Raw genomic sequence first — 19,685 nt, forward strand, 5'->3', positions numbered from 1 at the left:
CATATAAGAAAACAAAGTGCAGTTTTATTAATCGGTTCACACACCCAGTCCCCCCCCCAGTGAATTTTGGTAAATATTAGATGGTAGAATGTGGCTTAGGCCAGAATGCCTCTGTATATACTTTTGTTCTCTCCTTCCTTAATTTCTGCCCATTTCACCTTCCAAATCTAAGGGTGGGTCTAACCACTTCAATCCAGTGGTTTAAAAACAGGGAAGGAGAGGTTGGCAATATGATATATACCTACTGATATGAAGGAAAGGGATGTCATAGGCAAAAATGAAGAACAAATTTTTTCTAACATATGGTGCTATTATAACCAGCATAGTTTGATTGTTCTCTAGCTGGGCAGTATCCTGGGTTAGGTGGCTAGCTGTGGGTGTGAAAAGAAGACAGAGGAGAGATGGCTAGTGATTGCATCATCTGGGGAACATGGCTCTGGTCCTGTTATTGGGTAACATGGATCTCAGGGATAAAAGAGTGGCTCCATCACACACAGGTGTTTACAGTTAGTACAGTGATCTCTTTCATTATTAAAATGTAGCCTAATACATCTTAGTGTATGTTAAGCTTTGGCCTGTCAGGTTAACTATTCCTGCATTTGGGAGGTTCAAGTAAAAGAATGCAAGGGAGTATAAGCTCTCTTTTCTTCTTCCCCAGCCTATCATAGTCCCTTATCCTCACCCTTATGGGAGAGAAGATGGAAGTAGCCTCCTCTGTGGGCTTAAGCTGATGTGTGAAGAGGTTGGGGGTATACACTCTTTTACTGGAGTTGCTTGGCATTTTTTTTTTTATGGCTAAAAGTAAGTTTATTAATATTGCTGTCAGGGTAGAGGGGTTCCAGAGATTCCCATTTTTACCACAAAAGGTAGTGTTTTGTTTTTTTCTGGCTCACTCTCCAATTGTACCTCTGCGTTGCTGACTTGACTTGGCTGTTTGACTCTCCGAAGTAGAGTTACCTTTAGAGATTCTTTATTGCATCTCTTGCTGCTTCTGGAGGAGGATAGAGGTGAATGTCTCTAAGGGCTTTGTAGCGGTTCATTTCCAAGGCCCTCACACTCTGTTCAGGAGCTTTTGGTGACCAGAGCTTCCAGGTGAACCTTAGTCCTTCTCTGCTTGCCAAGTTTGGTGCCACAAGGCTGAAGAACATAAGGCACATTGCTTCTTCTGTCTTTCGTTTTCTCCTTCTTCAACTCTCTCTTACTTTTAACCTTTCTTTTTAAACAAGAACTTCGAACGATTCAGTCACCTGTTTTAAGTTTTGTCCTCAACCTTATTCATACTATGGTGCATCTGGGAGTTGATGGTTTTCCAGTTTTAATTGACTAGCCCTGTGAGGGCTCAGGTGAAAAGTATGTAACATGATCCCATGATCAAGTCATTATGAAAGTAATGGGTCTGTTTACATACAGTGTTTGCCACGTTTTCACTCTGTTAGGAACTTTTGTAAGGAAATGACATTCTTGCTTGTTTCATGAGGCGCAAAGGGCAGTATTTTCAGAAATAGCTATGTGGTCCCCAAGAGACAACATTCTTTTGCCATGAAGTCTACTTACCAGACATTTTGGAAAAATTGCATCCTAAATCAGAAAGATATAACTGCAATGTGTTTGGGGTTAAAAATTATCTCAAAGCATTTTAGCTGGTATTTTTGAGAACAGAGTTTCTTTTATTAGAAATTAGAGGCTTTCAATGAATTAAAATGTGTAATAGTCCAAAGTGATGCATACTGGTTAAAAGCAGATGATGAACTCAAACTAATGGTGGAAGTAATTCCAGTTTTAATAGTAAATATTATAATTGTTGTTTTGCTTTATTTTTTTAAAATTTAATTTAGTTGGGGCAGTATTTGAATGGAGGCTCACTTAATTGATGCAATTAAAATGTAATTGAAATGAAAACAAGTCAAAATTATCAAAAGGATTATTTTCTAATTATAATACATATACAACCATAATTTCCTAACCAGAATTAAGAAAGAAATGTTTGCACATTTGGTAATGTTTGTTTCATAGTACATATTCCTGTGGGTACCATGATTAATGCCCATTTTTAAGGCACACTGAAATTTCAGGTTTATTAAAATTTTTGTTTAAGCAAATAAAGTTATTTAGTTTGTTTTTCTTCTAAATGAAAAAAATGTGTAGTTTGTAGGGAACTTTATTCAGTTCTTTTTTTTAAACTATTTGAAAACTCATATTTAGTCTATGCACTTTACCCTTTTTTGCTGCTAATAACTTTAAAAATAAAATAACTTGTTCTTTCTTTTGCTTTAAAATGTTTGTCATCTCGTGTATGCCAGATTTATTGGACTGCAGTAGTTTTAGTGCATTTTGGCTGGAATGTTTATTATGACATCACTATAATCTATATACAGTATGTGATTTCAGATGGTTTCAGTGTTAAATATTTTCATAATTATGCTAGTTTTGGCAGTTCACTTGGAACTTTTTCACATCTTTTTAATGAATATGTTTTACTTCTGGGCTTTTGAGACAACCATATGTTTCAAAAATTAATAGTGTGCTTTTAATGTTAACATTGTGCAGAAGTGTATGACTACAGACATTTTTAAGGATCTAAGTTGAACTTAAAGTAATTACAGTAAGGTCTTATTCACAGTAGTAGTCTTTTAGTATTTGGAGACTATAACATCCCCCAAAATAACAGAAGATGTCATTATAAAGATTGAATAGTGAAGCTGTTTTGTGGAATGAAATGCTGTGAAGTTTGTTTTTTATAACTTAAACATAAGTGCGTGCAAAAATTTCCTTTATTGTTTGTTACAGTAAATTTTTAACTTTTTGTTGTAATGAAGTTTCAAACAGAAATTTTTTCTTTTGCTAATATATCACACTAGCATCTGAAGCCATGCTATATTGTAAAAGATTCATCTTTTATTATTGTATAATCCTCTTAGTGTGGTAGTGAATAAGAATTTTTGTGTCCTAAAGGAGGTCCTATCATTGTTCTTATTTGCCTCTAGTACGCTATTAGAATGGTAAATTTAGTGGGTATCCTTCTTTTTATTCTTCAAATTTTCTCTTCAACTATATAAAAGAGAAAAACTAAATTTATCACGATTCTTTTAAGCATTATGAAATAGTTTTATTATTGATTAATGAATTGATGGTGCACAGTACACCATCTGTTTCCCTTTGTGTTGGAGAGATGTTTGATCTCTGCCTCCTCATATGCATCTCTCATTCAAGCAGAATGTGCTCTTTTATCCCCCCAAAAGGAAAAAGATGATGTCAGATGCTTTTACCTCGTTTTACTACCTCATCTATTTCCTCCTTGTAATATCCGTCTTATTGAAAGAGCAATCTATGTTTATTTTTTCCATCTTAACTTGTTATTCACCCTTTGAAGTACTCTTTTACTTCTTCCACTCCTGTCCCTCTACTGCAGTTACTAAATGTCTTTTTTTTTTTCCTTTGGTTATTGGCACCCTCCTCCTAATTACTAAATCTTAAGCGTTAGCATCTCTGTGGTTCTTAATGTGACCTCATTTTTACTGAACTAGTCCACGTCTTTAGCTTCTGGTATTGTTCTCCCATCTTAAACATTGTATACTGTGGCTTTTTTTGACTAATCATATTCTTGCATGTGCTGTTTATAGTTTTCCCCCTATAGCCTCCAATCTTAACCTAAAACATTTCTACACTCAGTTTTAACGGCCTCATCTCTCTAGTTCTTCCAAATAGAATGACTCTTTGTGTTCCTATTACTTGAAAACAAACAAAAAAGTACTCTTGTAGACTGGTTATATATGTTTTAAATAGATTCTGAAATCTTTGAGAACAAATATTATATCTAATTTGCCTTTGTAAATCCAGCAATTAACACATAAAAGCATTATATAAATGTTTGTTGAATCAAGTCAGGAAAAGAGTACTCATTTGCATGGTATAAATTTCAAAAATATGTATGATTTTTTTGAAGTTTTTATGTTATCCATATCAAAACCCAGTTAAACCTTATATCTAATCTGAACAATATTCAATTCAGTGAACAGTGTTAAATAGGATGCTAAGATTTCTGAGGATGATTAAGATTAATTGTTAAAGGTGATTAAAAAGACAGCTTGGCTTCTTAATTTAAGTCACAAAATAATAAGGGTCTTAACATATAAAGAAATAGGGGAATATTAAGACCCTTTCCATTTATTTTGCATTTTCCAGTGGAAAATGTTTAAAAGCTTCCTTTGAATTGTCTTCTTTTGCTAAAACCATATATAAGAATTTTTTTGACATTATCAAGTGGTTTCTTTTGATACCAACTAAAGAAATAGACAATTTATGATTTTAAACTAAGTTTTAAAATGGTGTTTAAGAATGCAAATTATGAAAAATTTTGGTTACATAGATTTTTAGAGCTAAAAAAAAAACCCTGAAGAGTCTATCTTATCACATTTTAGTAACCTGCATACATGCAACAAAACTTTTTAAAATTCTTTAATGGTGACTGATACTTCTCTTTCTTCAAAATAAAAATAGGATGACCATGAAAGCTGTGGTTCTAATTCTACCAACCGTAGTACTACTGAGAACACAAAGTCATCAGTAAAACCCCGAAGAATTCAGCAGGCTGCTCCCACAGATCCTGATTTGCCACCAGGTAACTTCTTCTTTATTTTTAATTTTGGTTTATTTTTGGCTGCGTTGGGTCTTTGTTGCTGTGTGTGCGCTTCTCATTGCCGTGGCTTCTCTTGTTGTGGAGCACGGGCTCTAGGTGCATGGGTTTCAGTAGTTGCAGCATGTGGGCTCAGTAGTTGCGTCACGCAGGCTTCAGTAGTTGTGGCGTATGGGCTTAGTTGTTCTGTGGCATGTGGGATCTTCCCAGACCAGGGCTCGAATCTGTGTCCCCTACATTGGCAGGCAGATTCTTAACCACTGCACCACAAGGGAAGTCCCGCCACCAGGTAACTTCTAAGGGCACTGATAAAACCAAAATTTTGATTGTTATTAATCATTGTAGCCCTTTGTAGAATATATATTTTCCATATTTTTTAGTGTTATAAAGTATTTAAAATATGTGTACATTTGCTGCATGACATCAGAACAGATTGAAAGACATTTGTGAGGGCTCTGGACTCATTCAAATTTTGATGCTCTTTTGCCCTAGGTTTATTCCTTAAGTTTATTTCTTTTTTTTTTCTATTTACTCCTTTATTTAAGATTAAAAGGTGGGTGACTGAATGACAGTTACTTGAATATATTTTTGTCTTAAAATTTACTCATCTGTAAGTATAGGAATCACTGATCTAAACAACAAAATAACACAGATCATTTCAGACAGCTTCCAGTCTCCAGATTAAAAGCTTCATCACTTCAACTATATATATAATTCCGTTCATTTATTTTCTCATAGATTCTAATCATCTCTTGAGGATGATTAAAGGACAAATCCCAATAATTAATACATTGTTCTTACTTTGCTGCTGTTTGTCCCTATGCACATGATCATATATCAGGACCCCTTCCCTAGATTAAAGGTCAGGAATCAAATACATCTTCATGGAACACTAGTGCACATCTGATGCTTTTAACAGCATTTCACATTAAATAAAAAGGAGACATATTGTTCTGGGTAAGATAAGCACTCATTACATCATTAAGTTAAACAATAATTTTATCATTGTATAAAAAGTTCCCAGAAATTTAAGTTAGCTTTGTATTGCTTCAAATGTTTGTATAATAGTTATAGTCTTTTCCATGTGGCGATTTTGCAGAGCAAAGTGTCAGTGCAGGTATTTCATTCTTTTTCTGTTTTTTTTTTTTATGTTTCTGTTTATTTCTTCATTACACTTACAGTCTTATAGTTATTTGTTGTCATCAGGGAAACAGAGAAGAGGGATGGAAGTCAGCTCTTCTTGGGGACTCAGGACTTTCTTCCTTATTTATATTAGTTTCAGTACCTAAAAAGTGGATCCCAATCCTGTTTTCACTCTCAGAGAACTCTGAAAACAGGCTAATTTATCTGATGCAAAATCAACACCTAAGGAGACCCAAATCCTTTTTTACATTTTAAGATGATAACTGGGATTTAAAAAAAAAATTTTTTATTGCAGTATAGTTGCTTTCTTACATCCTCTCCAAGCAAAGACTTGCCTCTGACTCTACCTGTAGTCTCTTTGTTCCTCTTGCTTCTTGATAAACAAAGGAAACTGAAATTTTTATTTATCTGGAGGAGTAGTGGCTTACAAATAACAGTTCCTTGATAAATGTTTAATGAAGGAAAAAAAACAATGATTGTTACATGTCAGCTCTGTGGCCAAAGTGCATTGCTGCCTTTTTACTGTTAGTAGTTATCTGTCACTTCTCTTTCGATTTTATTTATCAGTTACTTCTTTTTTTTGAGGTATAGCTGACATTGGTATACACTTGTTTTCTGCTCCAAAGGTTTGTAAGCTGGTTTCAACCTAAGTTGAACCCAATTTCAAACCTGTTAATTTTTGACAGTCTTCTGGCACCATCTACTTTACTTGTAAGAGGTTGCCATTAGGTACATCATTTCATAGCCCTCCTCCCTCAAATATAGGTTCTAAATTACATTTGAATTGAACATATTTAACTGGTGTTATAGTGATGTTAATGCTGATGCTTTGTGTTCTTAGGAACTTTACCTAACAGATCTCAGTATTCTCTCTGGCCTTATAGATTAATTGCTATGGCTGGAGAAGGTACCAGAAGAAGTTATTTTACTTCTGAATGTTTCTAATTCTACTTAGAGTAGTTATGATGGTTAAAGAGCTTTCTAAATTCTTTTCATAAGTATTAACTCCTTGGGAGAAATCCCTGGTGAATCTAATTAAACTGTAAATTAAACTATAGCTTGTTCTTATTTATGAAATGGGCAACCCCTTTACCCCTCCAAATTTCTGACTACATATCCCCTTAAAACTTCCTAAGCAAGCTCATTGTATACAACTCTCTCCATCAATATCCTGGCAAAGAATAATCAGTTTTAGGTTTAACTGTTGAGTCTTATTACATTTTTTTTCTTTTAAGAAAGAACTTGTTTAAGAAAAATTTAAAGCTTTTGTCAGTTGTTGATTTCACTAAAAATCTTCTGTGGGCCAACTTGCATGTCCTCATAACAGGTCCCAGACTTTTAATGATTCTTTAGAGACTGTATTGGAATTTATACTGATATTCAGGATTGGGAGAACTGACCTATTTTTAGGAGCATAAAACATAAAAATAAACGTAACATAAAACATCCTATTTTTAGTGGCATAAAACAGAGCTGTGTTCTACTGAACTACTTGAAGTAGCTTTTGGATTAACAGGTGCTTTTCTGCCTTACCTAACAGGACTCATATCCTCTTTTATGCTGTGACAAAAATCACAGTTAAAGGAGTTGCTTTAGAAAGTAACTGAACTTGTTGGACAATTACTGGAAGGCAGAGCAGCTAAACTTAATATTGCCAAAGGAAAAAAAAAGGATAATTTGACAGTCCAGTTGGATAATCCTTTTATTTCAAGATTAACTCATAAGGTTATTTGAGGACTCATTTCTGGCAATGTTATCTTACCTGTAAAGAACCTATATTAAGGTTCTTTCATGGTAGAGATGAATTCCAGTTTTCAAAATTTTCTAGGGCAAAGTTATTTCTTCCAGCATCTGTGGTTATAATTTTGGCGTTCAAACATTTACATAGATTCAGAGATGCTTTTTGAGAAAAGTTTTGGTGTTGCGAATAGTTGTTCTATATCTTTAAGGATGGGCACCCCTCTAATAGGAAAGAAGCACAAGTCGCTATCTCATATTTTCTTTGCAATTTCTGGTCTTGTTATCTGGAACAGTCTTTTTCAGATTATGCACCCTGACCAATGAGTGCATTGTGAAAGCAATTTAGTGGGTCATGGCAAGCATTTAAACAATATGTAACATAGAATAGAAAACCACATAGTGTGGGGCATATAGTAAAGGTTAATCATATTTCAAGAAACTTATGCATATATATGTGCTTTGCTGGGTTATGATGTAATATTTCTTACTGGGAGAGAGGTCAAAAGAGTTTGAATCTGACTGATTTGAACCATACACATTTTCTTTCAGTTAATGATATATAGACCAGAACCTTCAATTACTTTTAATAACAGTTTTGAATTGTGGGCCTAGGATACTCAGTAAGTTATGTTGACAATTCCTATTTAGAGAGAAAGTTTAAGGTTGTTTCATTTATTTCTTTCTTCATTCATGCTTTCCTCAGTATTCTCTGTACTTTATCTAGCTTAGAAGTGAGATTACTTCTAAGCTACATACCTGGATTATTTAGTCCTATGCTCTCTGAAGTGTACAACCTTTGGTTTTGTTGAAGGTCATTGTAAGAAGCCAGCCTTCTGTGGGCTGCTTCTGCATTTTCTCTAAAGTGGCATTAAGGGTATTGTCCTTTAATTTATTCAGGACCTCTTAATTAACGGATATGTTTTTTCTTGTTAAATATTTTTTCATTAAAGTTTTTTTCTACTTATTTTCTAGGAAGCTCAGATAAATTTTGTGTTCTAGTGCATAGCTTCCTCTTTTTTGATTTTGTCATGTAATTGTCTCTTCCCTTTTTTTCTCCTTACCCTTTTACTCAGAATATATGTATTGGGATGGCCAAAAAGTTCCTTTGGTTTTTAAGCAAAAATAAAAGACACATTTTTCATTTTCACCAAGTACTTTATTGACCAACGTATTCACAGTTTTGTTCCACTACGTTCTGACATTTTCCAGGCCACTTCATAATTCCATCTTTCCAAAACTTTTCATCTTTTTGAGCAAAGAACAGTCCTCTAGGGAATTGAAATTTTTTCCATTAAGAGAATTTTATAAACCCCAAAATGAATGGCAATCTGAAGGTGCAATGTCTGGTGAATATGGAGGATGAATCAGAACTTCCCAGCCAAGCTGTAACAGTTTTAGTCTGGTCATCAAAGAAACACACAGTATTGCGTTATCCTAATGGAAGATTATGTGTTTTCTGTTGACTAATTCCGGATGCTTTCTGTCGAGTGCTGCTTTCAGTCGGTCTAACTGGGACCAGTACTTGTTGGAATTAACTGTTTGGTTTTCCGGAAGGAGCTCATAATAGAGGAGCTTCCAATCCCACCATATACACAACATCGCCTTCTTTGGATGAAGACTGGCCTTTGGTGTGGTTGGTGGTGGTTCATTTTTCTTGCCCCATGATCTCTTCCGTGCCACATTATTGTACAGTATACACTTTTCATTGCTCGTCACAATTGGTTTTAAAAACGGAACGTTTTCGTTACGTTTCAGTGGAGAAACACATGTGGAAATATGGTCAAGAAGGTTTTTTTCATGCTCTCACTCCCTCTTGTGAGAACACCAGAATCACAACTACCTGCTGGACAGTCATTGATAAGAGGACACTGGAACTCACCAAAAAAGATACCCCACGTACAAAGACAAAGGAGAAGCCACAGTGAGATGGCAGGAGGGGCGCAATCACATTAAAATCAAAGCCCATAACCGCTGGGTGGGTGACTCACAGACTGGATAACACTTATACCACAGAAGTCCACCCACTGAAATGAAGGTTCTGAGCCCCACGTCAGGCTTCCCAACCTGGGGGTCTGGCAACAGGAGGAGGAATTCCTAGAGAATCAGACTGCTAAGGCTAGTGGGATTTGATTGCAGGACTTTGACAGGACTGGGGGAAACAGAGACTCCACTCTTGGAGGGCACACACAAGGTAGTATGTGCATCGGGACCCAGGGGAAGGAGCAGTGACCCCAGGGGAGACTGAACCAGACCTACCTGCTAGTGTTGGAGGGTCTCCTGCAGAGGCAGGGCGTGGCTGTGTCTCACCGTGAGGACAAGGACACTGGCAGCAGAAGTTCTGGGAAGTATTCCTTGGTGTGAGCCCTCCCAGAGTCTGCCATTAGCCCTACCAAAGAGCCCCGATAGGCTCCAGTGTTGGGTCGCCTCAGGCCAAACAACCAACAGGGAGGGAACCCAGTCCCATCCATCAGTAGACAAGCAGTTTAAAGTTTTACTGAGCTCTTCCCACCAGAGCAACAGCCAGCTCTACCCACCACCAGACTCTCCCATCAGGAAACTTGCACAAGCCTCTTAGAGAGCCTCATCCACCAGAGGGCAGAGAGCAGAAGCAAGAAGAACTACAGTCCTGCAGCCTGTGGAACAAAAAACCACATTCACAGAAAGATAGACAAGATGAAAAGGCAGAGAGCTATGTACCAGGTGAAGGAACAACATAAAACCCCAGAAAAACAACTAAATGAAGTGGAGAAAGGCAACCTTCCAGAAAAAGAATTCAGAATAACGAGAGTGAAGTTGATCCAGGACCTTGGAAAAAGGATAGAGGCAAAGATCAAGAAGATGTAAGAAATGTTTAACAAAGATCTAGAAGAATTAAAGAACAAACAAACAGAGATGAACAATACAATAACTGAAATGAAAAAATACACTAGAAGGAACGAATAGCAGAATAACGGAGGCAGAAGAATGGATAAGAGACCTGAAAGACAGAATGGTGGAGTTCACTGCCGCAGAACAGAATAAAGAAAAAAGAATGAAAAGAAATGAAGACAGCCTTAGAGACCTCTGGGACAACATTAAACACAACAGCATTCGCATTATAGGGGTCCCAGAAGGAGAAGAGAGAGAGAAAGGACCAGAGAAAATATTTGAAGGGAATATAGTTGAAAAATTCCCTAATGTGGGAAAAGAAATAGCTGTCCAAGTCCAGGAAGCACACAGAGAGTCCCATACAGGATAAACCCAAGGAGAAACACGCTGAGACACATAGTAATCAAACTGGCAAAAAAATAAAGACAAAGAAAAATTACTAAAAGCAGCAAGGGAAAACTGACAAATAACATACAAGGGAACTCCCATAAGGTTAACAGCTGATTTCTCAGCAGAAACTCTACAAGCCAGAAGGGAGTAGCATGATGTACTTAAAGTGATGAAAGGGAAGAACCTACAACCAAGATTACTCTACCCAGCAAGGATCTCATTCAGATTCAGTGGAGAAATCAAAAGCTTCACAGACAAGCAAAAGCTAAGAGAATTCAGCACTACAATACCAGCTCTACAACAAATGCTAAAGGACCTTCTCTAAGTGGGAAACACAAGAGAAGAAAAGGACGTACAAAAACAAACCCCCCAACATTAAGAAAATGGTAATAGGAACATACATATCGATAATTACCTTAAACGTGAATGGATTAAATGCTGCAACCAAAAGACACAGGCTTGCTGAATGGATACAAAAAGGAGACACATATATAGGCTGTCTACAAGAAACCCACTTCAGACCTAGGGACACATACAGGCTGAAAGTGAGGGGATGGAAAAAGATATTCTATGCAAATGGAAATCAAAAGAAAGCTGGAGTAGCAATACTTATATCAGATAAAATAGACTTTAAAATAAAGAATGTTACAAGAGACAAGGAAGGACACTACATAATGATCAAGGGATCAATCCAAGAGGAAGATATAACAATTATAAATATATATGCATCCAACATAGGAGCACCTTATTACACAAGGCCACTGCTAACAGCTGTAAAACAGGAAATTGACAGTAGCACCGTAATAGTGGGGGACTTTAACACCTCACTTACACCAATGGACAGATCATCCAAAATGAAAATAAATAAGGAAACAGAAGTTTTAAATTACACAATAGACCAGGTAGATTTAATTGATATTTATAGGACATTCCATCCAGAAACAGCAGATTACACTTTCTTCTCAAGTGCTCATGGTACATTTTACAGGATAGATCACAGCTTGGGTCACAAATCAAGCCTCAGTAAATTTAAGAAAATGGAAATCATATCAAGCATCTTTTGTGACCACAACGCTATGAGACTAGAAATGAATTACAGGGAAATAAATGTAAAAAACACAAACACATGTAGGCTACACAATACATTACTAAATAACCAAGAGTTCACTGAAGAAATCAGAGGAAATCAAAAAATACCTAGAGACAAATGATAATGAAAACACGACGATCCAGAACCTATGGGATGCAGAAAGAGCAGTTCTAAAAGGGAAGTTTATAGCTATACAAGCCTACCTCAAGAAACAAGAAAAATCTCAAACAATCTAACCTTACACCTAAAGGATCTAGAGAAAGAAGAACAAACAAAACCCAAAGTTAGCAGAGGAAAGAAATAATAAAGATTGGAGCAGAAATAAATGAAATAGAGACAAAGAAAACAATAGCAAAGGTGAATAAAACTAAAAGCTGGTACTTTGAGACGATAAACAAAACTGATAAACCATTAGCCATGGGATGGGGAGGGTAGGAGGGAGGGAGACGCAAGAGGGAAGAGATATGGGAACATATGTATATGTATAACTGATTCACTTTGTTATAAAGCAGAAACTAACACACCATTGTAAAGCAATTATACTCCAATAAAGATGTTAAAAAAAAAAACCATTAGCCAGACTGATCAAGAAAAAGAAGGAGAGGACTCAAATCAGTAAAATGAGAAATGAAAAAGGAGAAGTTACAACAGACACCACAGAAATACAAAGCATCCTAAGAGACTACAGGCAACTCTGTACGAATAAAGTGGACAACCTGGAAGAAATGGATAAATTCTTAGAAAGGTATAACCTTCCAAGACTGAACCAGGAAGCAATAGAAAATATGAACAGACCAACTACGAGTAATGACCTTGAAACTGTGTTTAAAAATCTTCCAACAAACAAAAGTCCAGGACCAGATGGTTTCACAGGTGAATTCTATCAAACATTTAGAGAAGAGCTAACACCCATCCTTCTCAAACTCGTCCAAAAAATTGCAGAGGAAGCAACACTCCCAAACTCATTTTATGAGGCCACCATCACCCTGATACCAAAACCAGACAAAGATACTACCAGAAAAGAAAATTACAGACCAATATCACTGATGAATATAGATGCAAAAGTCCTCAACAAAATACTAGCAAACAGAATCCAACACCACGTTAAAAGTATCATAAACCATGATCAAGTGGGATTTATCCAAGGGGTGCAAGGATTCTTCAATATACATAAATCAATCAATGTGATACACCATATTAACAAATTGAAAAATAAAAACTATATGATTATATCAGTAGATGTAGAAAAAGCTTTTGACAAAATTCAACACCCATTTATGATAAAAACTCTCCAGAAGGTGGGCATAGAGGGAACCTAACTCAACCTAATAAAGGCAATATACGACAAACCCACAGCAAACATCGTTCTCAGTGGTGAAAAACTGAAAGCATTTCCTCTAAGATCAGGAAGAAGACAAGGATGTCCACTCTCACCACTATTATTCAACATAGTTTTGGAAGTCCTAGCCATGGCAATCAGAGGAGAAAAAGAAATAAAAGGAATACAAATTGGAAAAGAAGAAGTAAAGCTGTCACTGTTTGCAGATGACATGATACTATACATAGAGAATCCTAAAGATGTCACCAGAAAACTACTAGAGCTAATCAATGAATTTGGTAAAGTTGCAGGATACAGCATTAATGCACAGAAATCTCTTGCATTCCTATACACTAATGATGAAAAATCTGAAAGAGAAATTAAGGAAACACTCCCATTTACCATTGCAACAAAAAGAAAAAAATACCTAGGAGTACAGCTACCTAGGGAGACAAGAGACCTGTATGCAGAAAACTATAAGACACTGATGAAAGAAATTAAAGATGATAGCAACAGATGGAGAGATATACCATGTTCTTGGATTGGAAGAATCAATATTGTGAAAAATGACTATACTATCCAAAGCAATCTACAGATTCAATACAATCCCTATCAAGTTGCCAGTGGCATTTTTTATGGAACTAGAACAAAAAATCTTAAAAATTGTGTGGAGACACAAAAGACCCTGAATAGCCAAAGCAGTCTTGAGATAAAAAAACAGATGGAGAAATCAGACTCCCTGATTTCAGACTATACTACAAAGCTACAGTAATCAAGGCAGTATAGAACTGGCACAAAAACAGAAACATAGATCAATGGAACAAGATAGAAAGCCCAGAGATAAACCCACGCACCTATGGTCAACTAATCTATGACAAAGGAGGTGGGATATACAATGGAGAAAAGACAGCCTCTTCAATAAGTGGTGCTGGGAAAACTAGACAGCTACATGTAAAAGAATGAAATTAGAACACTCCCTAACACCATACACAAAAATAAACTGAAAATGGATTAGAGACCTAAATGTAAGACCAGACACTATAAAACTCTTAGGGGAAAACATAGGAAGAACACTCTTTGACATAAATCACAGGAGGATGTTTTTTGATCTACCTCCTAGAGTAATGAAAATGAAAACAAAAATACACAGTGGGACCTAATGAAACTTCAAAGCTTTTGCACATCAAAGGAAACCATAAAGAAGACAAAAAGACAACCCTCAGAATGGAGAAAATATTTGCAAGCAAATCAATGGACAAAGGATTATTCTCCAAAATATATAAACAGCTCATGCAGCTCAATTTTGAAAAAACAAACAACCGAATCCACAAATGGGCAGAAGACCTAAGTAGACATTTCTCCGAAGAAGACATACAGATGTCCAAGAAGCACATGATAATTTGCTCACCATCACTAATTATTAGAGAAATGAAAATCAAAACTACAATGAGGTGTCACCTCACACCGTTTAGAATGGGCATCATCAGAAAATCTACAAACAATAAGTGTTGGAGAGGTTGTGGAGTAAAGGGAACCCTCTTGCACTGTTGGTGGGAATGTAAATTGATAAAGCCAGTATGGAGAATAGTATGGAGGTTCCTTAAAAATGTAAAAATAGAATTACCATATGATCCAGCAATCCCACTACTGGGCATATACCTAGAGAAAACCATAATTCAAAAAGACATTCACCCCAGTGTTCATTGCAGCACTATTTATAATAACCAAGTCATGGAAACAACCTAAATGCCCGTTGACAGATAAATAGATAAAGAAGATGTGGTACATATATACAATGGAATATTACTCAGGCATAGAAAGGAACGAAATTGGGTCATTTGTTGAGACGTGGATGGATCTAGAGACTGTCATACAGAGTGAAGTAAGTCAGAAAGAGAAACACAAATATCGTATATCAATGCATATATGTGGACCCTAGAAAAATGGTACAGATGAACCAGTTTGCTGGGCAGAAGTTGAGACACAGATGTAGAGAACACATGTATGGACACCAAGGGGGGAAAGCTGTGGTGGTGTGGTGGTGGTGGTGTGATGAATTGGGCGATTGGGGTTGACATGTATACACTGATGTGTGTAAAATGGATGACTAATAAGAACCTGCTGTATAAAAAAAATAAAGTTCAAAAATTTAAAAAAGAAAAAAAAAAGGTTTTTTTTTGGTTAACTTACGTGGAACCCAAACATCAGAGCAATTTACATAACCAAGCTGGTGCAAATGATTTTACGTGGTTGATTTGGGTGTTTTGAGTATGTTGGCTATCTTCACATGGTATAACATTGATTGTTCTCAATTAATGTCTCTATTTGATTGTTATCAACTTCAACTGGTCTATCTGACCGTGGAGCATGGTCCAGCGAGAAATCTACAGCACAAAACTTCGTAAACCACTTCTGACATGTGCTATCAGTCACAGCATCTTCTCCATACACCGCAAAAATCTTTTTTTGTGTTTCAGTTGTGTTTTTACCTTTCTTGAAATAATAGAGCATAATATGCCAAAAATGTTGCTTTTCCTTCCATGTTCAGTATTAAAATGGCTACACAAAAATTCATCAATGTTGATTTTTTTTTAAATGCACGCTGATATGACAGCTGTCACAATACAGTCTTAACAAAATTGTTTCAAATGAAGTTAAAGACAACTAAGCACTACTAGAGTCATCTTACGGAAAACACCAGTCAAAGATTTTGGCCAACCCAATATATGTATGTACACACACACAGGGTGCAATGGAAATATTTAGGGTATAGATAAATTAAAAATTATGTTGCCCACTGGGTCTGAAGTTGTGACCTAGACATCTTTGATCTTCATCATCTAGCATGGAGGTTAGGAAATATTTTCTGTAAAGGGCCAGTTATTAAATATTTTAGGCTTTGCAAGCCATATATTTTCTGTTACAGCTCTTTCATTTTTTGATGTACTGTGAAATCAGCCATAAACCATAAATAAACTAATGTTTGTGACTATGTTCCAATAAAACTTTATTTATAACAACAGATGGCACAGCCTGATTTGGCCAGCTCCGATCTGATACAATGTCTGGTTCATAATAGCCATTTATGTATTTACTGCACTGCATAAAAGCTGAACTGCATAAAATCACACGGGGTTTTCAGAGATCGATAATCAGAATCATAGAGTCATTGAAATGTAGAATAAGAAGCTACTTCTGATTTTTCTGGTTTAGCAGTCTATCTTTTTTGGGACATAGATGCTTGAAAATCTGTTGAAAAAGTTATACACCCACATAGGCACATTTAAAATTTGCATGTGACTGTGGGGTATTCACATACTCACTGAAGTCTACCTATAGGCCCCAGCTAAGCCTGTGATCTAGCTTACATTTTGTGGATGAGAAATTGGAAACTTAGATATTTTGGTATAGATGAGGAATACCTTATTATACTTTACAATACCTGTGGTATACATGAGGTATATATTATTAAATTAGTAGTCATTTAGTCAAGATTTTGTTTTCTGCAGAAAATATTGAATATGAAATGGAAGGGGTGTGTGTGTGTGTGTGTTTGCTTAATGCTTGCCACCTTAGGCTGTTAGGGCTTGGTTTTCTGAAAAATATCTCTTGAAGGGAGTTTAATAATAGTTGGAGAGAGTATCAGATAATTTAAGAATATTTGTAATATATCAGCTCTTTGAGAGCCTGGGCCAAAAATGGCAATGTATTTTATAGAAGATAGCACAATCATTTCTTGTCTACTTGCCTGTGGGGAAGCTCAGCAATTTAAGCTATCTAATCACTGTTCCTTTCTGGAACATCTGAGAATAGAGAGAACCTTGTTGTAAATGAAAAAGAAATTCAGAGCTTATTTTACCTCTTCTATTTTTATGCTTTTACTGTTTTTAACATTTTCCATTAACATTTTCAGGAAAAACTTAAAAAAAAAATGACCAGATGTGTAAGTTAAGTTAATATTACATGGTGGACACCTTAACTTCTAAATTTCAGGGGATTAGCACGACAAAAGTGTTTGTTTTCTTTATGTATTCTGTCAGAAGCCCAGGTTCCTTTTATCTTGAGGCTCTGCTATGCCCTACCCAGGCTTTGAATTATACTGCTTTCAGCCTTTTTTTCTTTTTTTTTTAAACATCTTTATTAGAGTATAATTGCTTTACAATGGTGTGTCAGTTTCTGCTTTGTAACAAAGTGAATCAGTTATATACATATACATATGTCCCCATATCTCTTCCCTCTTGCATATCCCTCCCTCCCACCCTCCCTATCCCACCCCTCTAGGTGGTCACAAAGCACGGAGCTGATCTCCCTGTGCTATGTGGCTGCTTCTCACTAGCTATCTATTTTACATTTCGTAGTGTATATATGTCCATGCCACTCTCTCACTTTGTCCCAGCTTACCCTTCCCCCTCCCCGTATCCTCAAGTCCATTCTCTAGTAGGTCTGCAGACCTGCTTTCAGCCTTTTTAAGTGGAGAATCTGGAGAAGACCTATCAACTTCTTACTACCCCCAGGTTGGAAGTGATACATATCCTTCTCAAATTTCATTGAGGAAAACTATCTTCGTGGACATTATGTATATCTTAGAAGTCGTATCTCAGAAACAATTCTACATTCTGGAAGGGGAAGCACAAAATATTGATGGATAGCTAGCCATTTCTGCCATACAGGTGTTCTTTCTCCTTAATATATTGATCATTTTAAAAGTATGTTATGCTTTTGTCAATAACCTTCAATCTATCTAGATAGATATTAATCTATCTAACCTTCAATCTATATTTTGTTTATAACAGAAAAAGTGATAACTGGAGAGCTTTTATTTCATTCTAATTAGATTGAGTTTCAAAACATTGCTTAGTGGAAGCAGGCTGTTCAGTTCCCCAAATCTTTATTGCTGTATGCTGGAGTAGCTAGTTGAAGGCTATTTTTGCCCTTAGAGAATTAATGGCTTAGTATAGGAGATTTTGTAAACTACTAACTACAGTGCAAAACCAAAGCAAAGAGGAGCTCTAAGGAGGCACAACTAATATTTTTGGGATACTAAAAGAAAGGAGTGGTTATGTTCAGGTGTATGTGGCTTCTAAAATACAGAGGTAAAATGGAGAGGTAAGAAAAATTGAAAATGAAGGGATGGAAAATGGTATAGTAGAAAAGCACTATCCAAAAATAACATAAAGATCAGGCAAAATAAAACTTAAGGCAAAAGCATTGATGGACGTATATAATAGATGCTGAATTATAGTAAAAGGCACTGTTCTCCAAAAAATATATGATGGCTTTGTATGTACCTAACAGCCTATCTTTGAAATGTAATAATCAAGCAGACAAAAAAAAAATACCCAAACTGGGTCTTTGAATAGCACAATTAACAAGATTGCTTTATAGATACATGTAAAACTCTGCACCCAGCAGATAAGACAGTGTACATTCTTTTGATGCACACATTGGATATGTATAGACATTGAAAAAGAGTTGATCAAAAAGGAATTCTTGACAAATTTCAAAGAATCATTATCATAAAGACCATCCTCTCTGGCCACAATACAATTAAATTAGAATAATTACCGATGTGTTTGAATTTACTTCTACCATTTTATTATTTGTTTTGTCTTTGTAAGCTCTGATTTTCATTCTTCTGTTTCCCCTCTCATGCTTACTGTTTACTTTTCAGTGTCCTGAAATAGCTGCTCCATACTTTCTTTCCAGGTTTTCTGGCTACCTTCAGTGAGAAAGAGTGGAATGTGCTTACTTTATCTTACCCAGAACATGCAACCTGTTAACATTTTGATGTACAACCTTTTAGAGACTTTTGTTTATGTGTGTGTGTGTGCACATATACATATACATTTATTTTTGTAATTTGTGTTTTTTAACATTAGGAACATGTTTCAAGGACATTAATATTTTCACAACGTTATTTTAATCATTGGCATGTATTACATTGTGTAATTGTTCCATAGTTTGTTTAATCAGTCCCTTTTTTTTGTTATTTAGGTTATTTTTCATTTTCTGTTTTCTAAAATGCTTTAACAAACATACTGGTAGGTAAATCTTTGCACACACCTCTGTTTATTTCCTTAGGAGAAATTATCAACTATAAAATCAAAATTTGTGAGTAATTTTAAGGTTTTGGCATGTGTAAACAAATTATTCCCTGTGAAAAATTTTGTTAACAATATTTTCTAACAAGCACATTTTTGGTCCAATGCTGTTTTTTATTATCAAAAAATATTTCTTTGAAACTTTTATGGATGGAAAATGCTATCATATCTTTTATTGCTAGCAGGAATTATCATTTTTTTAAACCATTCTCTTTTCATTTCGTTATGAAGACTAGCAAATTTTTATATTTTGTTAGCTGATCGATATTCAGTATTTTTCAGTTATATCTTTTGGATTTTCTATATAAAAAACAGTCATCTTCATGTAATGGTGATTTTGTGTTCTTCTTGTCAGTACTTACACTTATTTCTCTTTTTTACCCTTCCTTAGTTGTTTAGAAC

General features: G+C 35.6%; 1 protein-coding gene across 10 annotated transcripts in view; it reads left to right on the top strand.

The window, feature by feature from the left end:
• The window catches only part of VPS13B (vacuolar protein sorting 13 homolog B), an 805,800-nt gene that overhangs the window by 45,197 nt on the left and 740,918 nt on the right, over positions 1-19,685 (top strand). For all 10 annotated transcript variants that reach the window (XM_081258369.1, XM_081258366.1, XM_081258373.1 and 7 more), the window contains one exon: positions 4,498-4,618. In XM_081258369.1, coding sequence (XP_081114495.1) covers positions 4,498-4,618 — 121 coding nt within the window. The remainder of the gene's footprint in view (positions 1-4,497; positions 4,619-19,685) is intronic.

Source organism: Mesoplodon bidens, assembly GCF_964165515.1.
Source record: "Mesoplodon bidens genome assembly, chromosome: 16".
NCBI lineage: Eukaryota > Metazoa > Chordata > Mammalia > Artiodactyla > Ziphiidae > Mesoplodon > Mesoplodon bidens.